Consider the following 14,780-nt stretch of genomic DNA (forward strand, 5'->3'; position numbering starts at 1 on the left):
TGTTGGAAAGAAGAAAAAAATAATATATTTTAGGGACAAAATTCTACAAAAAAAGAAAGAAAAACATACAAAGTGAATATAACATTATATTATATAAAATAAAGCTTTTCTGTGAACTTCTTTTTCTTGTATGAACTGAGTAAAATAAAAAAAATCAGGAGATATTTCTTTCATGTCTGAAGGTGAAAGAAAGAAAGAAAGAAAAGGAAAAACAATGAAAATAAAATTATCTGGAACCAAGTTTCTTTATTCATTAAAGGTAAAAAAAAAAAAAGGTGTGTAGAAAGAAAGACATTAAGAAAGAACAAGACAAGAATAAGGGAAAAAAGTGAAAATACTGTTGTGAAATTTTCTTTTTTTTATATCCAAAACCAAGTGAAAAAAATCTTTCATCAACAAAATATATATATATTTATATTTTCATGTCAGGGACAAAAGTGTAAACACAAAAAGAGAAAAAACAATATTTTGTGAAAAAAAAAAGTGTGAAACCGAGTGAAAGGGAAGATTTTCATCTGCATCATTTTTAATTACAGTAAACGACACAAACCACACAACATATTTGTCATCTCAACCTTTATTTAATTAAACAATTTTGACAAACAATCTGATATCATAATACAATGGCTTTAACCATTCATTATCTGGACATGCCATACAGAATCTGAAATAAATAGGACTTTAATGCCAAATGTCAGTATGTACAAATGTGGTAGGCAAAATTACCATCCTTACAAGCTATATACACCGACTGTAGAGCACACGTTAGTAACAGGCTCATAAGAGTGCCCAAAAATGACATCTTATATTATTAAATAACAATGAATACTAAAGGCTTTAACTTATGATGGTCTTTGAAAGTGGGCAAAATGGATTTAGACTAAACTCCGGGGTGAAATCAATGTCCAACCTGCTAAAAAAAAACAACTTCAAGAGTGAAGTCAAAATAACATTAATATCAGCAGATGTGCTGCAGGACACGAAGGCCTCCAGATCATGAATCTAACATCAGACCAGCCAGCGTCAGTCAACAGCCTCAAAAAGGATCCTTGAATGGAAGTTTTTATAAAGCCAAATGTTGTGAATCCACTAACAAAATGAGGTAAATGAGCCTGTCACAAGATCAAAATAATAATAATAATAATTTTAAAAAATGTATACGTCGAACATTTAAAAAATAAAAAGGCAAAACTGTTCCCTCGAAATGTCAGCGGCGCTCCAGAGAGAGGAGGAAAACACTCGACTGCAGCCAAACCTGTGAGGAGCAGCGTAAGTGCAGGTTTTAAATTTAACCCAGAAGACAGAATCACTTTAAAGAATCAGCTCAATCCAAAACTCAACAATATTCAACACATTTTGTCCTGTTACATGTGATGCTATTTATGCTATCTGTCTAGTTTTGGCGATATCGGCTGAACAACTCACACCAAAACAATCTCGATGGATAAACAGCACTACAGGTGCTCTGGAAAAAACAAAACATATTTCTGATTTAAGGCTGAACTGTCCCTTTAACACAGAGACTACTTCCAAATAAATTACGGCAACTAGCCGGCGACGAGAGAGAACGAGTGCACTGCATGGCTTTGAACGATCAACATTCACTTCAGTCATGAACGTGGAGTCCCGCCGCGCCGCTCCAGACCTCCACAGTACATTTTGCACACATGCGAGAAAAAAAAATAGCAAAAGAAAAAAGAAAGATTGCATTTTAAAGCATAACGTGAGATAAATTAATATGAACAGATCCCTTTTTAAATATCATACATTCTAAATTGAGAGTATTTTAACTGTGCAATTTAAGTGGAAAAATACAGGAGGAAAAAGAAAAGAAGCCGTGGTCCGTGTTCAGGACCTTTTGTCGGGGATAGTAGTTTTTTTTTTTTCTCGGGAGAATATAACGGCGCCGCTTCAGCGTCGACGTGTAGAGAGCGACGCATGTGCAGCGACATTCATACGAGCAGAGTACAGTTCAGCTTTAGGCACATGCAACGATGTGGCAGGAGCGTCCTCGCCTACGCACAGATGCATTCAGAGCTGCAGACGTCGTGAAGTCACGCCTCCTCTTTCACACCTCACGTTCAAAAAAAATGCACAATCCCCAAACAGGCACAACACACACACACACACTCTCTCTCTCTGTTTCACACACACACTCACATACACACACACACTTAGCACACAATGTAATGGTCTTTCAAGTGTCCTCTCTGTCTTTGTGTTGGGTTGGATGGGGTAGAGGGTCGGGACGCCTCACACACTCAGAGGCAGCATGCCGGGTGGAGACACAGCTCTGGTTGCTGCCATGGAGGTCAAAGAGCTCGGGTCCAGTCCGTTTACAGTCCTGGAGGTTTCAGCACAGACAGGCGCAATTATTAGCAAACACAGACAGAAGCACAGAAACAGTAAGAAGGAAAAGTGTTTGTTAAGAAGACTTACGTTTTGTCAAAGTAAGTGGTGTGTAGAGAGTGAGAGAACTTGGTGGCGTTGCTGTTGATGAGTGTGCCGTTTTCTTTGGAGTAGTTCTTTTTTGCTGCCTGGTCTTTGGCAAAGTTCCTGCAGGCGGCGAGTTTGGACTCCAAAGCCTGTGAAGAAAATAAAGAAATACAATCGTGTTTAGCCTCATCATCAAACATCTTCCTGCTAAACTGAACTGCTGGCTTTAATTTATTTGAAGACGCATTCGACGGTATGAATGATCACAGCAGTAGGTTGAAAATGAAGTTTTCAAAATATACTAGAAGCTTGGAACTAAACTGTGTTGCCAGCTTGAATTTGTCCAGAGAAGTAGCTGGAGGAGGATGAAGATTTCTAACAGCAGAAGAGTTGTTTAATATAAATAGGACTAGTGAATTGAATTTGAATTTAACACCTACCCCAACTTTCCTCAGGAGATCACCAACGATGTTGAGAGCTGAAATTCTTGCAGAGGGAGTGAGGGACGAGTTGCCACAGCCGTTGGTCAACGCTGCAAAAGCACACAAGCCGGTTTGAGTATATAAATCAGTGAATTTCATCCGTGAAGTGCAATAAAATGAGATGAATCACAGCTGACCTTTCTGGCTGATGAACGGGTGCTCTAGGCTCTTTCCTACAGGTGTGGCAGGGAGGGATAACGACGCCTGCACTGCAGAATCCATCTTGTCGATGTCTAAGGTGGGCGAGCTGGGTGCCGACATCCTGTCTGTAGTTCGCTCTCGTACTGCCAGCTCCTGTCTCAGGTCTGCAGAAGACAGAAACAGAATCATAAAGTGCTCTTCTGCCAGCCCTTACACCGCTGACAGATCGACTGCGAAAGGGCAGAACAGAGTCGTTACCTCGTGCTTCATCCTTCAGCCGCTGCACGGACACCAGAAGAGACTCCTTCTCATCCAGCTCACTCTCCAGGAAGGCGTTTCTCTCGATGGCCTGGTTTAAACGGCCCTCAAAGTCCTCGAGAGACACGATTGTTGCCCTGCACATACAGCAGAGGATGAGGGGCACAGCCATGAGAACCCTCTGCCCCAAAACCACTGAATGATCTAAATTTAACATCTACTGTTAGCTTAAGCCAACCAGAGTGCTCTGTGTTGTTCTGACCTTTTAGCTCTCTCCAGGTCATCGTTGGCCTGTTCAAGCTCTCGGACGTATTTGTGGAGCTGCTCCTTGATGCTGCGAGTCTGTCCCAGGTCGTCCTCCAGCATAGAAATCTGTTTGTAGCTCTGGGCGTACTGCTGCTCCAGCTTCTCCTGAACCAGTGAAGAAGAGAGAAGAGTTCAGGAGTGAGTGAGTGACGAGAAACAAGGATACCAAACAGACCTCATGTTCCAGGAAAATATCCATTTCCATTTCCTGAGTTCTGTAGTGTGAAGAACCATTTGATGGACCATACAATAGTTTCCAACAGCAGCACTACAACCTGGTGTATAATGAGAGAGTTATTATTTCACTTCCACAGAGCTTCTTTGTTCCCCGGGGAGGCCCTGAGGCTCATTTACCACGCGGTACTTCACAGTACAGTTAGTGGCGGCGCTGCATGACTGCATTGTGGCCCCTGAGGCACAAAGACGGGAAGCATGATTCATGATCGCTCTGGTTCATTGACACAGTTCGTTTTTAGCATTAGCTGCTGCGAGCATTCTCACATGTTGGGCCATGTGAAAAACCACAATACTGTTCTGCTCTGGTGATTAACTTTATTTAGACAGTCATTTCTTAAACTAGAGGCCAAGTGTCTGAAACTAACAGGCTGATTGGAGGAAGGACATTTTTTACCGTCCAGTAGCACCTGTGTGTCAACATGGGAAAATAAACAACCTTGTGTTCATTTGAGTATGGATTTCTGAGTTTACGAGGTGCACATAAACGCACCATGAAGTCCAGAAGCGTCACGTCTGTGAGTGAAAACAAGACGCAGTAGAGACTCTCAGCAGAAGTCTGATTACATGACTGCTTTGGTTAGATTTGCAAGATTTACCTGCCAAGCCGAAAAATCTGCCCAACATTTGGTGCCTGCCAGGTGTTACTGAATAATCACCTTACTACCGTTCATGCCCGCTGTGATTAAGAACCAGACTTGTCATTGTTTATTTTCTCCCTCTTTATCCTGACATCCACTTAAAGAGTGCTGAAGGATTACCTAAGAGCGCCTCGTTAAGACCTCACATACAAACAAGACATTGGACCTCGTCCTCCAACAGAGATCAGATAACCTCTTGAGTAACCGCAGATTAGTTTATTGCTGTCCTAAACCTTGGACCATAAAGGGAATCCGAATCCAAAAATAAGCTCCACTGGCAAGTCGCCAGGTCCAATTACCTTGAGGTTGGACATCTCGTTCTTCAGTCTCTCGTTTTCACTCTGGAGGTCTCGGAGGCGATGTTCGGCCTGTCCGAGCTGCGCCTCCAACTCTGCCTCCAGCTCCCTGCTCCCCTCCTGGAACTCCTGCAGCTCCTCCTGAGCATCATGGCAGCTGGATGGTACACAGAAACACGGACAGTCATTGTCAATTACCGGCCACTGTGTTCACTGTCCTCCATTCAGCGCTGCAGAGCTGACCGGGTGAATGACCTCGGGTACGAGCTCTAGAAAACTGACCGGCTTTTGTCCTGTAAGAAGAACCGGGCTCGGGCAAGTTCCAGCAGCTTTATCTCCAACATGCCGGAAATAAACCTGCATGAAACGCCGGCCAGATATTTGTAGGTTTATAACCTTCAATCCTGCCTCAGTCGAACAGGAAACAGCTCAGCACTGTCGAGTTAAGCACTCTAAATATACAGCAGCTCTAAAGAGACAGCTGAACTGTGACAGGAGCTGGCTCAGAAAAAAAACAGGTCGGCCGTCATGAACCCTCAGCTGTGAGGGAGGTTAAAGGTCAGAAATGAAGCGTCAGACGGCACAGAAACAAGATGAGGACTCTGGTTAAGTAACAGGATGTGTTTACACACTGGACAGGGCATCTGAACACACACATAACAACTCAGGATGTAGTGCCTGTAAACACTACGGGGTGGAATAGGAAGGAAAAGTAGATTTAGTGGTCAAGAGTGTGAACACTCACAATGACACCGTGGTTAACCCTGTTCTGAGATCAGCTGACTCGGCCTCACAGTGCATCAGTTGTTGTGTCGGGGTCGTTCCACACATACCGACACCACAGCGGCTGCTTCATCAGCACGCTGCGCCCTGTGACTTCCCTGTTCAGCAGCCTGAGCTTGTGCTCCGTCACACTTTTCACAGTTCGCACCCACCAACAGCTCCGTTTATGTGCGACGTAGAGCTGCGTTAAGTGTGAAAATTAACAATAAATGTGTGAAGGCAGGTAACAAAAGAGCGTCGCACATGATTAAATCTTTTTTAGTGATAATCAGAGACAGTGTGCCCCAGCAGTATGTGTGTCACGACTCTCCAATTCCACAGGTCAATTTTCACATTGTTTTTCAGCACTGACAGATGTGTTATTGTTCAGACACTTTGACTTTTTCCTGGAGGCTTTTGTGCAAGGGTAGGTTTTGTCAAGTTTAAATTATACCCTTAAAAACAGAATGAATCCACATTTCAACAAAACATCATCCATAGAAATTAAACAAGCAAAAACAAAAAAGTTTGGTTTCTCAATTCTCTACCAAGTGAAGCATCTTCCCAAACAAGTCAATAGAGGATCTCTGAAAAAGACAAATCGAAATGGAAAAGGTAAAGTTTTAAAAAATACCCCTACAGGAAGTTAAACCTCTCAGTAGGTAACTAATAAACACCACATGCTGCGACTGTTAAAGTTCTCCTGAGAAAACATCTCCACCAAAACATGTGTGAACTGTGTGCTTCTTTCTCCTCTCTGTACCCACAACAGGAATTTCTCAGAAAAACCACCAGGAGTTTAACCCTGTCGACGCTCCCTCTGAGAGAACGATGGGGCCCCAACTCAACAAAACAGAAGAGACAGACGGAGTTCAGAAGAGATTTACACAACACTCACAAAGCACCACTGCTGCCTGTGGACTCTGTTGAAGAAGTCAGAGATGGAGTCATTTCCTCTGGAGAGCCACGGCTGTCTGTGGGCAGTGAAATGGCTAAAACACAGGGTTTTTTTCCGTGCTGCGACTTCAAAAAGTTTTGATTGGCGATAATGAGAGAAATATTGTGCGACCACATCCATCAGAACTACAAAGAAAAAGCAAATTCAGCAAATTAGCAGCTGCCTGTTACGTAAGCACGAGCTGCTGCTGCTGCTGCTGCTTGGAGTTTAAAGAGTTTCCTGACTGTGTTTATTCCAAAAGGGGGAACTGCTGCCATCTTATATTTGGCTCAACACACTCAAAGACAGACATGACACATTTTTACATAACCCGATTTGTAAGAATAAGCTCAGTTCAGAGGAAATCAATTGTCAACTATTTCATAATTGAATAACCATTTTAGTCATTTTTCGAGCAAAAATGTTTCAACTCTGGGACTCTGGGAGCTTGCACGTGTCCCACAATGATTTGAAGTTTTATAGACTTATGATCTTTTATTGCAGCCATACTGTCCTGTAGTGTGCCTGATCATAACAACTTGGTTAAAGAGGTCATGTACAGGTTCACTGCGACGTTCTTCACCTACCTTTTCTTGTATTTGAGGGCTTGGGACTTCCAGTAATCCACCTCCTCGTCCTTTGTTGAAAATTTGGGAATCATCTCTTTGTCCATGTCAGGGCACCCTGAGGAATAAACAGACATATTTATGAGAATCACAGCCAGCCAGGTGACTCAGATACGGTACAACACTTTTACTTTTTTCATCCTCAGGTGTGTGGAATCAGGCACAGTGCATTCCCCTCTTATCTAGTGGGTAAAACTACCAACCAGGTAAGTCAAGATTCAAAACGTTGCCCTCATTCCTCAGCAGACGAGATAACAGGACAGATCTAGGTTTGTTTGACAAAAGTCAGATCGGCCTGGCTGTGTAACTCTGCTGTTCTCAGATCAGGAGACGTACTTAGTTACATATGAATCATTGACTACAGCACCTGATCTTTAACAAGGGTTAACGGGTTTTCATCAATGTGGCCAACAGGCCTTTCACTGGCTGTGAATAGTCTGCACAGCATAACATTTCTAACCCGACAGCTCAGATGCTGTCAACATACCTCATTCATTAACAGACAGATCAAAGCTGTCACTAGTTCAGAAGTGTTCAAACTATTTCCTCTTCCGTCCTGTTTGCGGAGACAAAACTTTACTAGAGGGTTGTTCCTCTTTTCTGGTGAGCTAATAAACACGGCCTCACTCTGTGATCAATGCAGAGCGACGACGAGGCAGCTTTAAGGAAATTATTAAAACACATCTGGAGCGGGTCGCTGTGTGTGTGTGTTCTGTGGGTGGGGGGGAAATACAGATGCTGCCATCGACACTCCAATCGCTGTAGCTCCAGGAATGTGGTCTTGATCTGTACAGAGATGATATCAGACAAACAGAGGATGTAGCTCAGGGAACAACAGGAACATGAGCAGGACTGTAAGTGAAGCAAAGGACACTCAGTCAGGGTTTGAACCAGTCAGAGTCCAATTTCCACTCTGATGTCGGTGATCAATTCTGGATATTGACAACTGTCTAAATAGCGGGATAACTGTAGTGACGGTGGTTTTTTCTCTGGTTTCTACAATATTTTGGGTTATTTTTAGTAACAAGTTCCTCTGACAGTAGAAGAATCCAATTCTGTCCTTGTAAAGCATTTTGGAGCACTGCATTTGCTATATTAAGGTGATTATTGATTGACTGGTTGAAATGCAGGAGAGGACAAGAGGAGATTCCTGTTTTCAACTTGCAGGACTAATCGTGACAGGGAACAGATAGATAGATAGGTCGTTATAGGTTACAGCACCCAACCGACAACAAGCAGCGACGAAGGCTGACTGCTGTGTCGGCTAACATCGCCTGTGTCTCGGCTAAAAAGCTGCACATCAACACACTGCAAAGACTATCGCCAACAGGCTTTCACAGTCACTGCCTGCATGAGAGGAAATAACTCTTCACACCATCAAGCTGTGCTAGTCTGTATTCGTTCCTCAAAGAAGGAAACCGTAAGACACTTTTGCAAATATAACCACTTTTAAATCAAGGATATGTCCGATATAAAGTTGAAAGTTCCAACCAACAAGCCTCACCACCGATTCAACACTCTAAATTTGCCAAAAAGCCACCAACTCCGTATGACTGCTGCCAACTGTGGTGGACACTCCACAACAACTCTGCCACAGATGTTCAGCGATCGCTTGAGGATTTTGGTCTGATTGTTAAAACTGTCAAACTGTGCAGAAAGTGGTTACATGAATAAGAAAGTCTAGCGGTTTAAGCTACTGTAGTCATCATGATTAGATTTTGATGACCAGCTTGGTTTGGGCTCGTGAAAGCAGAAGGATGTATAATTCTTCTTGCCAAGAAGAAAGCGGTCTAGACTCAGAGGCCGGACCGGCTGCTCTTCCCCTGAAACATTCCTCTGAGATGGCGTCATCAACAATTTACTCGCTTACAGGGCCCTCACGTGTTCGTACACTGCTTTAGAAATCAAGAAGGAAACCAGAGACCAAAATACCACAAGGGTGGAGAGAAGGGAAACGCTCCCGAGCTGCTACTGACATAACATGTTAGCTCGATCATATCACCTGAGAGCCACTCGGAATAATTCAAGGTAGTCTAACAAAGACAGATCTCCGGTTGTTGTGATGCTTCGTGGGCTGAATGGGATCTGGTGCTTTCTATTGATCCCTGTGGGTCACTGTCGGCATGAGCCAAAGGAAAAACTGTTTCCATGGAGATTAAAATCAAAAGGCCTGATGTGGATAATCACCCCCACAAACAAGACATTATCAGCTCACCGACCAGTAACAGGATACCTCACTCAAATGGGGCGACAGAGATATACGATTTTGATGACTGATTAATCGTTTCAATCATTTTTGAAACTTCCAGCTGCTTAAATATGGAGATCTGCTGCCTTTCTTTGTCCTGTATGACTGTTGGACAAAGTAGCTACTGATGATGTGGCTTTGAGCTTTTTGGGACATTTCATCGACTCAGTGCATTAATCACGTCTGTTTTGGTGGACTGATAAACAGTAAAATAATCATTGGTTCAAGCCCCAGTACCTCATTTATATCAGGTAACAGGTGAACTCAGAGACTATACCAGGACAAATGGTGGCTCCTGTCATCTCTCATTTCACTGTCCTTTGGAGCCGTGTCAGCTTGACCCCCTGCATTTATTTGTCTGTTGTAACAATACCGGGACAGGCAGCAGGGCTCGCAGCCAGCAAAGATGGAGGTGACGGTGACACTACATTTATCACTGTGGAGCCATCTGGAAATAGCAGACAGGGGAAGGTAGCGAGGAGAGTTTCCTTCCCCACATTCTTGTCTCTACATCCTCTTTTGTTGGAGATGACGAGGCGCTTACTAAGAACAAGAGGCGGCACTGATGAAGTCATTTTTTTTTTCATAGTGGGGCTCATGAGAGGGGTTCATGAACAAATGCTTTTAAGAGTAAGATGTTGAAGTCTTATTGTGGTTTGTTTTTATCTGTATAACAGATCAGATTTAGCTCTACAGGGTGTGGTGGCAGTGTTGGCTGGACATGGCGATAATTCAGAGCTGTAGAGATTAAATGAATCAATGATTGTTCGAGTAACATCTCTGATTCCAGCTTCTACAAATGTCACTGTTTTCTATTTTTTTCACTCCTCCCTGACAGTAAACTGAATATCTTTAGGTTGGGGGGCTAAACAAGACATTTGAGGACACCATTTTTAGCTTTAGGGGAACACTGATCGACATTTTTCTCTATTTTCTGTCATATAACAGTCCAAACAACTGATCAATAAATGAAAATAAGCATTAGTTGCAGCCCTGGCTAATATATTGACCCCTTGTGTTAAGGATTAGCTGCAGGAAGACAGCAGAAGGCTAGCTTAAAATACTGTGTCAAAGTGATCACAAAACTGAGGTTTTACAATAAAAATGACAACTGACATGCGCCACAAATAACTGCTGTTAACAGCCAATACTCCCATATTCACAAAAATCATAAACTGAAGCACTAAATAAGAACAGAAGTGACATTTAGGAGGGCAGATTGATCTCAACAGAAGCAGGTTGCCGTTTACGCAGTTAGCTAATAAACGGTTGCTGTCAGTGCATGAATAAGCTAACAGCTGCCTGATACTACGTGGTCTGACAGACGGCACAGAACATTAGCTCAATGCTAACACCTACATTTAAAAGCTAACAGCAAATAAAAGAACAGATATTTCACATTAACAGCATTAAAAGGGAGGAAAAACACCCAGCCGACATTTGAACGCAGCTCGAGCTGTCATCACACAACCCAACAGCTCAGCTCGGACATTTAACAAAAAAAAAAAAAGACACGTAAAAACGGGATATTGACCCGGTTCGGATCGGTACCTGCTCATGTCAAATCGGTGTCCAACACTCTTCTGTCTCTGCGGGTCGTGTTCCAGCCGGTGTTACATCCAACACACACGCAGACACACACACACGCCTCTCCCCGGCTCCGGCCTCGGATGATAACTCAACTGACCGACTGTGTTTAGGAAATTGCCAACGCGTCTCCCGGAACCGACGTAAATCCAGACACAGACGTACGTGCTGACGTAGGTGGCGTCGACGTCAGAACTGGGCAGGGCCGCTGTAGAAATAGATGTAGTAGAGTGAGCCACACCTCTCCCTCTCTCTCTCTCTCTCTCTCTCTGTGTGTGTGTGTGTGTGTGTGTGTGTGTGTGTGTGTGTGTGTGTGTGTGTGTGTGTGTGTGTGTTGTCTGTAGATGTGTGGACATAGAGTTTCACCACACTGACCACGAGGTGGCATCTGACTGTCAGAGAATAACACACACACAGACACAAAGACCAGAAACCTGAGATCCTGCTGGAGATGTGTGTGTGTTTCTATGTATTAATTAGACTAATTAATGCGGCTGTTTCTATGTTTTTAAATCAGTATCAGCTCTGAAAATGTAATTACATTTTATTGTTTTAGACCACAGCCTTTAGTCTCATATTATTGGAAATATAATAACTATTATTAGTATAACTATGTGTTTTTTTTCTTAATTTGTTTGTGTATTTGACACAGACAGTGAACAGCCGAGTTAGCTATAAGCTAATGTACGTCTGTAGTCCCTGTGCAGGAGACAGAGACAGTATCTCTGTTGAGAAAGTTAACACAACAGTAAAAAAACAAACAAAAAAAATCAAACAAAAAACAGTCAATATATATTCACTATTACCAACCCAAAGAACAACATCAACAACAATAACAACACACCATTTCAAAACATTATTTTGGGGTAACTTTTTTTAACCATAACTTAAAAACACACAAGTTTAGTGAACTATTTTTAGCTGAACAATAGCTGTGACAAAACCACAAAACTGGTTCAAGCAACTTCATTAAAGTGAGTATTTGAATTACACCAGTGGGCCAAGTTTAAGAAAACTGCTTTTATTTGTTTTTAAACAATCTTGCCAACCCTTTACTTTTGGGCATACTGTAAAAAAATAACATTTCATAACATCCACATTCAGTCACTTAAGTCTTATAAACAAATGCACCAAGTAATTATTTGTTGTTTAGCTACTTTCCATCCTGCAGTGTTTATTTATTACACTTGTAATTACCTATAATATCACATTTGTGTATGAAAGCCTGTAATCATCAGCAGACTTCAGGTCCATTAACACATCTGACACACAGCTCCTCCTCTGCATCCAGCTGTGACTCAGGAGGCAGGAACTCTTTGCCCCAACAGTGTTTTAACAGTAACACATTCAAATCTGCAACCACAGATAATATATATTGACATCATGTGGCATTCTAGAGAGGAGGTGTGGCAGCTGTTTGAACTTGTCCAAAAATGTCCATTTTGCATCAACAACCCTCTAATATATCAGGTTGTAATACATCACCTGTGAGTTCATTTACTGAAATCTCAAACAAATACTCACAAATATTAATTTCTGAGACATTCTAAACATCCTGTAGGCTACAGGTGGTATGAAGAGCACCTCTGAGAGAAAACATAACCACCTGATCAGATTATTTCTGGTATGTGAAGAATGTGAGTGACGAACGTGAAATTGAAACCAGCTGAGCCACTTTGCTCCGCCGCTGATGCCTTCAGGGGACCCAATCAGTCCCGTCAGGTGGCAGGTTTCACAAGGCGCAGCTTCGTCTCCACCCACAGCAAAGTACAGGAGCCATGAGCTGAGCTGAGGGAGAGGGAACTTCGAGGAATTCAGGCTACATGTATGAAGTTGTTGGAGGCTAAATAACTCTGTGACTGGAGAGGATCTGCTTCTGTTTTCCTCTTTCCATGGCGTTTCAGAAGGAGGACAGCCAGGAGGACGCGCAGGAGTGTCCCGTGTGCTACGAGCTGCTGTCGGGCGCGGAGAGGACTCTGAGCTGCGGACATGTGTTCTGCCACGACTGTCTGGTCAAAACGCTGGTGAGCATCACCAGCGATGGGAACATCAGAGACACTATCGCCTGCCCCATCTGCAGACACCTCACGTTCATCAGGAAACAGAAGGAAGCGCTGGTGAGCCTCGCGGCGGACAAGGCTCCGCGCCAGGCGCAGACGCTGGAGGTGCCGCTGCCGCTGCCGCCGGGACACCTGCAGGACGCACGGCGCGCCTCCGGAGACGGCTCAGCGGGGGGAGTAAACTGGATGTCTCGCTGCCTCAGAGGGGTCTCCGAGCGGGTCCGTCGCCAGAGGTTGATCAGGCCGAGCCACAACGCGTCTCAGATCTTCATCATAAGCGCTGAGGGGCGACCCATGGCCGAGGAGGACGCGCTCAGCGTGGTGATGACGGTGGTCCCGCCGCAGCGCAGGAGGAGGCGCAGGATCTGCACCACAGCGCGGTGCCTGCTGCTCTTACTGTCAGCCTTCACCATCCTGGCGCTGGTGGCTGCGACTCTGCCCTGGATTCTGTTGGCATAGAACAGTGATGCGACCGTGAAGTGCCAAACGCATGAACCAACCCCGACACAAAGCGTGTGCAGCAGTTTATTTGGACTCTTGATCGAACTTATCTTGTGCATTAATGTGAACAGTCCATGCACTTAAAATGTTGTCCTCATGTTGTGATTTTTAAAGGAGCAGTCTGGAGGTTTATTGGCATGCCCGTGTGTGTTTCATGTGCATCGCCGAGCAACAGTCCCAAAGTGAAGTTAAGGTCAGAAAAGCCTTGACAGCACAAGTCTTTTGTTCTGCATTCCAGTCTGTGACACGATCAACCTCTTTTCTAAGAAGCATCATAGAACAAAATGATTTTTAAAAAGCCAGTAGATCAAACTAGAGCAGACGTTTTTAAATTCTGTATATATATCTTTTTTTTACACAGACGAACAAAAAAAATGCAATAAAGTCTTTTAACTCCACTTTGATCCCATTGTTTGTAAAACAGCTCGGTTCACTGTTGTGGAGATGCTGTTTCCAGGCAACTTTGTGTGCAAGAAGAAACTTTAAACTTGCAGAGCAACGACTTCACAACTTCAGGGTTTATATGTGTGCGTCTGCATTATGTATACGTCCTGAGAAGGAAGACATAAGGGGTTACATTTCTGCAAGACAGGAAGCAGAGACTCATCTCAGTTGTTTTTAAATCACACTTTTTCCATTTTTAACTCCAGTGTTGCTGATCAAGTGGAATGTGTTTGCAGGTATCTGGAGGGAGTGAGTGGTTTGCATCAGCCCGGTCAGTGAACATCCTCTGTTTGGTGTAAACAGAGCCACCTTTAAAACTTCCAGTAAGAAATAATTGATGCACCTGAAGGAGACAGAGCAGCAGTGGAGATGATCTGCGTCTGGCCGGCTGCTGTAAGGAGATACAGCGCCGGGCTGTGGCATTAGATTACCACCAACTCTCTGAAGGATCCACATTGAGATCTGCATTGTGAAACCCCGGGGTGGAGATCCTCACCAAAATAAAAAACTTGTTCCCTGAATGAGCCGCGTCAGTTTCACCGCCATCCCGACAAACACTCCCGTGCCAAGCCTGCATCCGTCCTGCCGGGCCGGTCCTGCAGGTTACACACAGGAGGAAGCTGCTCGGTCATACCTGGTTTCTGTGGGAGGAGAGGATGATCGTTTATTTCCTCTGATGACTCAGACTTTTATGAAGATCATTCTCCCTGCTGGTCACTGACGGGTGAACTGTGAAGGTTTTAATGCACACAAGTCACAAATGTCAAGGCAAAGAACTCTGAAAGGATCCTGAGTGAGAGAGAGAAGAAGCCGTGAACGCC

General features: G+C 43.7%; 2 protein-coding genes across 2 annotated transcripts; one reads left to right on the forward strand and one right to left on the reverse strand.

Annotated features, from left to right (window-relative positions):
* Positions 1–559: 559 nt before the first annotated feature.
* On the reverse strand, positions 560–11,085 carry ndel1b (nudE neurodevelopment protein 1-like 1b). The gene is made up of 9 exons (XM_037089488.1): positions 10,919–11,085; positions 7,081–7,177; positions 4,798–4,951; positions 3,580–3,728; positions 3,318–3,454; positions 3,056–3,223; positions 2,877–2,968; positions 2,440–2,585; positions 560–2,344 (listed from the first exon to the last, which is right to left on the reverse strand). Exons 2-9 carry the CDS (start codon positions 7,164–7,166, stop codon positions 2,254–2,256), a joined length of 1,023 nt encoding a protein of 340 aa, XP_036945383.1. The 5' UTR covers positions 7,167–7,177; positions 10,919–11,085; the 3' UTR covers positions 560–2,253.
* Positions 11,086–12,114: 1,029 nt separating this feature from the next.
* On the forward strand, positions 12,115–13,964 carry LOC119014182 (RING finger protein 222). Its single transcript, XM_037089140.1, has one exon. The coding sequence runs from the start codon at positions 12,847–12,849 to the stop codon at positions 13,471–13,473; it is 627 nt and encodes a 208-aa protein (XP_036945035.1). The 5' UTR covers positions 12,115–12,846; the 3' UTR covers positions 13,474–13,964.
* The last annotated feature ends 816 nt before the right edge of the window (positions 13,965–14,780 follow it).

Source organism: Acanthopagrus latus, chromosome 23, assembly GCF_904848185.1.
Source record: "Acanthopagrus latus isolate v.2019 chromosome 23, fAcaLat1.1, whole genome shotgun sequence".
Classification (NCBI taxonomy): Eukaryota; Metazoa; Chordata; class Actinopteri; order Spariformes; family Sparidae; genus Acanthopagrus; species Acanthopagrus latus.

Excerpts from the sequence above, each read along its gene's own strand:
- ndel1b (XM_037089488.1), bottom strand. The coding sequence starts at position 7,166 with ATGGACAAAGAGATGATTCCCAAATTTTCAACAAAGGACGAGGAGGTG. Across the intron at positions 3,455-3,579 it reads GACCTGGAGAGAGCTAAAAG|GGCAACAATCGTGTCTCTCG; the intron begins GTCAGAACAACA and ends CTGTATGTGCAG. Across the intron at positions 2,586-2,876 it reads ATCTCCTGAGGAAAGTTGGG|GCTTTGGAGTCCAAACTCGC; the intron begins GTAGGTGTTAAA and ends TTTTCTTCACAG.
- LOC119014182 (XM_037089140.1), top strand. The coding sequence starts at position 12,847 with ATGGCGTTTCAGAAGGAGGACAGCCAGGAGGACGCGCAGGAGTGTCCC.